Here is a 6,000-nt window from a genome sequence, read left to right as displayed (position 1 = left end):
AATCTCCAAAATCGTCACCGGTTCCTATTCCTCACTTTTGCAAAGCCGGTTGCTTTTGCAAAGCCAGTTGAAGGTGTTTGAGATTGATTGAAAGCAAAAATTGTATTGGTTCAGATAAAGATCATCACCACTATCATCTACTATGGTTCATATTCCTCACTCTTGTGCAGAATACATCTACCAGTGTGTCATTGGTAAACAACTACACTCAATTGGTAACACATCCATAACAGCCAACTGCTCTCAGACCCTGTTGTTTGATGGCTAATGGTTCCTGCAAAGGTTAAATTAAGCATTAGGAAATCAAAGGTATGGCAGGCTTTACTGATACAGTTCATGTTGGGTGCAATAATCAAAATAAAAAAAATATCAAATAAGGAAAAGTTATTGATACTTAGCTCCTTTATAATGGAATTGATCGATTGACGAAACGAACGAGCTTCTCATATCTCCACAACAGCAATAAGGCAAAACTTTGGAAAAACAGAGTGAGTCACGTGTTCAACACGTTGCCCTTAAGACATTAGTGCCCGGCTACACTCAAGAGTGATGCTATAGCCCTCACAGGACGGATATCTCCAGGATAAAACACCCTACTACACCTACTACTAGCATATGTAGTAGATGCTCAACTTGAGCTTGGAAACTCCGAAAAAACCGTTAAGGAAAATCGTGAACTCTTAAAAAACGCTATAAAATATTTTTCCTTAGGGGTCCCTCTAAAATATAGAGCAACCCCTTTCCCATAGATTTTACAAAAGTAGTGAATTTCTTTATATAATGGAATAAAACAATTTAAGAAGTGAAAACTCCACAATGTGGGACTAATAAGTTTTTCATTCACCAAAGAAAACAATAAACTATTATTTTTATTAAAACCGTTAAAAATAAATTTTTATTAATCATTTTCCAACAGTACATATATAAAAAGATAAATTTTTTACCATATACTGACTATACCACATTTATCATTGTCTAGCCTACCAACTGTGAAATCTTGGATTCAAATTTGATTAATAATTTTGTTTGGTTGCATATTATACTTCTTTGATGACACTTAATCAAAAAAAGGAAATTTATCAGTGGAAATGTAAAAACAAAAAGAAGAAACTGGTGAAATCCAAGATGAGATTATTATTTCTCGCTTAACTTAATCTGATCAACAATTAAATTGATCTAAATTACAATCAATTTCGAGGCACTTCTATGATGCATTTTATCAAACAATGATTGAGCATTCTATACAAAATGCTAAGTGTTTCAAATTAGATCAAATAAATTATAAGATAGAATGAATATCCATCAATTCTGAGATTTCATGAATGGTTATCATTGTATGACAATCTTTGCAGACGATTATACATGGAAAAGTGTATAGTAATTGAAAGTTTTAGTTTCCAAAAAAAAAGAGGAAAATACACAGACAAAAACTTACTCGCAAGTGGTAGTTTGAAAGATGAAGCTTTGAAATGATGTAGAAGTGACGAACCAGATCGCTTCTGAATTTCTTTTAAGTTAAATGAACATGATGGAGTACATGTTTAAGCTAGCCATTAGATTAAACAAGGAAGTTAACAAATTAATCAAGCATGGAAAAGAATGAATATAGAAAAACATGATCAAGATTTTACCTTACCTAAAAGCTTCAATATCCGTAGTTCTGTAGCGAAGGTGATTGTTAACAGTGAAAAAAAAATTGATAGGAAAGGAAGAAGAAGATACGGGGCTTTGAGATTATCACCGGATATTAGTATTTTCTACGGAAAAATAATTTTTTGGAATAAGAAATGATGATGTGTCATTGGACCTGGGGTCATATAGAAGGTGAAAATATGACATTCTGGTTTACCCTTTTTTATGAGATGGCAGCCATGTCATCATCTTCAATTAACCTCCACCCTATCATTGGAGATGAATTTTTAGTTAAAAAGGTATTAAATCCTATGTGGCATGTCATTTTATGACCTCCACCCCTAACATTGGAGATGCTCTAATTGTATGAGGGCAAGGTTAAATGACTTGGTCGCAAGCTTGTTGGTATATTTAAGGATAATTGTTATCCCGCAAGCAAGGCAAGGATAACATTAGTACGCCAGAATGCTTAAACACCTCTAAAGTCCAAACACGGACGTTGAGGGACAATTATATCGACACATCTAACTTTCGAAATTTCTTTTTTCATTTTTGCTTGTTGCTTGGTCTTTTTATTAAAGCAATTTTATTGGTCTTCGTGTTAAAGCAAGGGAAATATATAAAACAATCCTACAATTGGGACCCGATTTACAAATTGGTCATACTGTTACAATCAATTAACAAAAGAATCACACTTTCGTTAAAACGGGTGTTAAGTCGCTGAGTCCCACAAAGTCAGAGTTAAAGTCACGGTCTTTTTTTACATTTCTGTCCTTAACCTAACCACAGTAGATCAGAGACTACGGATCTTATTAGTGTTAATCTCGAGGATGACTTATACGGGAAAGATTAGTCCAAGTAAATCGGATTCTGTAACAGTTTAGGGTTTTCATTAGGATATCATTTTCTTCTCGGCCTTTTCTCTATCTAAAGTCTCTACAAAAATGGCGATGAACAAAATATCAAGAGATTTCGATTGGTTTTCATCATTTGGTTGTTGTGACTGAATGGATGCTTGATGTCTCTTTATGAATGCTGCTATTGAATTGCGAATGCATAACTGCAGGTGGAAGCAAGAGATGAGAAATTGTTGTTGAATAAAATGATAGATGAATGGTAGGATTGAATGTAGGGAGGCTGGAAGAATGTGTGTTGCTGAGTTTATAAGATTGCAGTGGAGAATTTGTATGAGTTGATTTGCATGCAAGGATTAATTGTGCCATGAACTGGTTGGTGAATGGAGTTGTTGCTTTGTGGTATTGAGCTAAATTGCCAGAAACGATGGTGTTTGATGCAGAAATTGAGATGGTTGGTGAGATGGGTTAACTGCAGTTAAATAGCTTGAGTTAGGATAGAGGGCATTTTGCAGAAGATTAACAGTGTTATTTTACCAAATAGTTATGTAGGCCAAAGTATGATCATTTTGTAATCCAATTACAAAAGTATGAACATTTTGTAAATGGCCCTTGAAGCAAAATAAAGAAAGAACTGAAAAATGGTCTTGCATTTGTTGTGTGGACTGTGGACTTGGCACATAAAAATGACTTGGATGGGTCGTAAGCGTTAGGTGAGTTTTCGCTTTTGACGTCGTATACCAAAGAGAGCCAATAAGTCAGATTGCATCTGACTCTTGAGTATCGACTAATTTGAGATGTAACGGTTAACCCGAAAGGAAAGTGTCAGAAGTCCAACAATGCCCTTTCTTTGCATGTGGTATGGAGGCCGTAGCCGTAGCCGTAGGGCTATAGTAAAGCATGTATTTGTGACTACCACGTTCACAAGAAGACGGATGCCCATGACTAACAAAGCTGCTATAGGGAGTTCATTGAATTTTACGGGGCTTACTATACTAGTATACTCTGTTTCCCTTCATCATTCCATGGGGATGCCATCTCCACCGTTTCTTTTAGTTAATGTCAGATGTTGGGCTTTCATGTCAACTAGGTGAACTGGGTGCACGCAAAGCTGAACATTCAGTAAATGGTCTATCAAACTAATTTTCTCACCCTACTGGTCTTGTTTTAGACTTTTAGTTTTTCCGCCGATAGAACCAATGACTTGTTGGTACTTGGTAGACTGCTAGTTCAGTGGATAAAAATGGCCGCCCACCAGCTCACACGCGAAATGCTCTCCAGCTCACTTCAATTATCCGGACGGATGTCAGAAAATCATTCTCAAAATGGTATCTTCTTCTAGTCGGCCAGCAAGCTCGTTGTTGTGATCTTGGACGCAGTACATCCGAATCCTTAAAGCACCACCACGAACACTAGTACATTGGAGCACGTTCATGTACGCGTACCATATCCCGAATCCAAGCTTTTAAACAATTAAAAATTTCGCTACTTTTAATTAGTCTTACACTATTTTAGGTGGACTTACACTACGTGTGTACTGACTTTGTCATTCATACGGGGTCGACAGAGGAAGGGGTTTGTTAATTATAAGACTTTTTCGTTGGGATATTTTATCATACACATTCCAAGCAAACTTCAGTGTTAGTTTTCCCTTCCCCTTTCCTCTGCTTGCTCTGTACCAAATCCCAATCTAGGGTTTTCATTTACCAAATTTTCTTATCAACTGCAACCAAAGAGTGTCTCCCACGAAATTCTTGGTTTGGTATTGCGATCTTCGACAATTCACTGACTTATTAAACTGGAATCTGGGAATTTTATTAGAGAGAGAAATGAAAAACCAGACAAAAGAGTAAAAGCTGCAATTTTCTGTCTCTTTACCTCAAAATTCAAACATCTTCTGTCGTTCTTTTCTTCCAAGTATAAAGAGAGAGTATATCATCAAAATTCTTCATTAAACTTCCTTCGTTCTTGTTGTAGACCTGACACGGTCGTCACTGTGATAGAAAAATTCATTATCAGTTTGTTGGTGTGATTCTCTGGTTTATTTGAGAGATTTTGAAGATAATTATTATGGGTACTGTAAATTTGTGTACAGAGAGTCCAGGATTTATAATGAGTCCAAGAATTTCATTTTCTCATAATCTCTATCAAAATGATGTTCTTCAGATCGAATCTCCTCATCATCAACAGCAAAGTCATCAGCATCTTCGATCTGATGATTCTTTACTTTTAGAACCTAATTTTGATTTCTGTATCAGTAGTGATAGTTTCATACAAGAATCATCTTCTTCTGCTGATGAACTCTTCTCCGATGGTAAACTTCTCCCTCTTTTACTCAAACAGAAATTACTTCCTTCTCCTCAACAAAATTCTCAATCCCATTATGATCCTCCTCCTCCTGCTACTGCTGCTGCTACTGTAACCACTCTAGAGACTGATTCGACAAATTCGTCACTTGAGACAGATTCTTCGACTGAGCCAGATTGTAAAGAGGAAACTATAACAGAGAAATCATCATTATCGTCCTCCTCGACGGCATCTTCCAATTCAAAATCATTTTGGGGATTTAAGAGAAGTAGTAGCTGTGGAAATGGTTATAAGAAGAGTTTAATATGTTCATTGTCAATTTTACCTAGAAGTAATTCAACTGGTTCAGCACCAAACCTAAAATCAAAGGAAACTCAAAAGCAAAAACTACAGAAATCAAAATCCGCTTATTCTTCTTCTTCTTCGGGTTCGTCTTTGTCTAATTCGTCATCCTCGTCGTGTCAAAAGCCTCCGTTGAAGAAGAATTATGGAGGTTATAACAGTATTAATGGTGGTAGAATGAATCCGGCTCATAATGTGCCACCTCCTTACATTCCTGGTAACTTATTTGGTCTGGGTTCACTCTTCACCAGCAGCAATGGAAAAGATAAGAACAGGAAGAAATGAATAATTCTGTGCGTCTGATTTCTCATTAATTTTATTTTTTTACTGCGGTAGTTGAGGGCAGTTGCCCCACTGTTGGTCAGATTTTAACTTGTTTTTGGTTAATTTGTGGTTTAATGATCAGTAATGAAAAATGCTTAAGTTGGGTTTGTTAAGAAATTTGAGTAATGAAAAATGATGGAGACAAAGAATATATTAGGGGTTTTGGTGAGTGAACTGAAAACCCACTCCCACCATTGGAAGAAAAAAGCATCAGGAGACAGGAAAACAGTTAGCCTTTCTTTCAAGGCTGTCTCCATACTTGGATTTTCTTTTCTAAGAAATTTATTTTACTTTGATGTCTTTTTGGCTGGTTTTTCTTGCTTTTATCATCAACGTATATAATAAAATATAGTATAAAGTTTTTTCTGATTAAAGGCGATGTTATTCCCTTTACTTCTGCAAGATAATTAGTGTATGATTAGCATTGTGAAGTTGATTTAATTTGGCTTCTTTATGTTTATGTTTTTGTTTTGTTTGGTTATGACAAAATGGTGGGTAATCTAGACGAGAGGAGAAGGGTTTAGGAAATCAATAATTCTTA

At 35.9% G+C, this 6,000-nt stretch overlaps 1 protein-coding gene across 1 annotated transcript; it reads left to right on the top strand.

Annotated features, from left to right (window-relative positions):
* Positions 1-3,798: 3,798 nt before the first annotated feature.
* On the top strand, positions 3,799-5,848 carry LOC113299337 (probable membrane-associated kinase regulator 1). The gene has a single exon (XM_026548352.1). The coding sequence runs from the start codon at positions 4,557-4,559 to the stop codon at positions 5,418-5,420; it is 864 nt and encodes a 287-aa protein (XP_026404137.1). The 5' UTR covers positions 3,799-4,556; the 3' UTR covers positions 5,421-5,848.
* Positions 5,849-6,000: the final 152 nt, after the last annotated feature.

The sequence above is a fragment of the Papaver somniferum genome, chromosome 7, assembly GCF_003573695.1.
Source record: "Papaver somniferum cultivar HN1 chromosome 7, ASM357369v1, whole genome shotgun sequence".
Taxonomy (NCBI): Eukaryota; Viridiplantae; Streptophyta; class Magnoliopsida; order Ranunculales; family Papaveraceae; genus Papaver; species Papaver somniferum.
Note: the sequence above shows the minus strand (reverse complement) of the source record. Positions and strands in the feature narration are given on the sequence as shown.

Bases quoted from the DNA above. Each gene is read 5' to 3' on its own strand.
- LOC113299337 (XM_026548352.1), top strand. From the start codon at position 4,557: ATGGGTACTGTAAATTTGTGTACAGAGAGTCCAGGATTTATAATGAGT.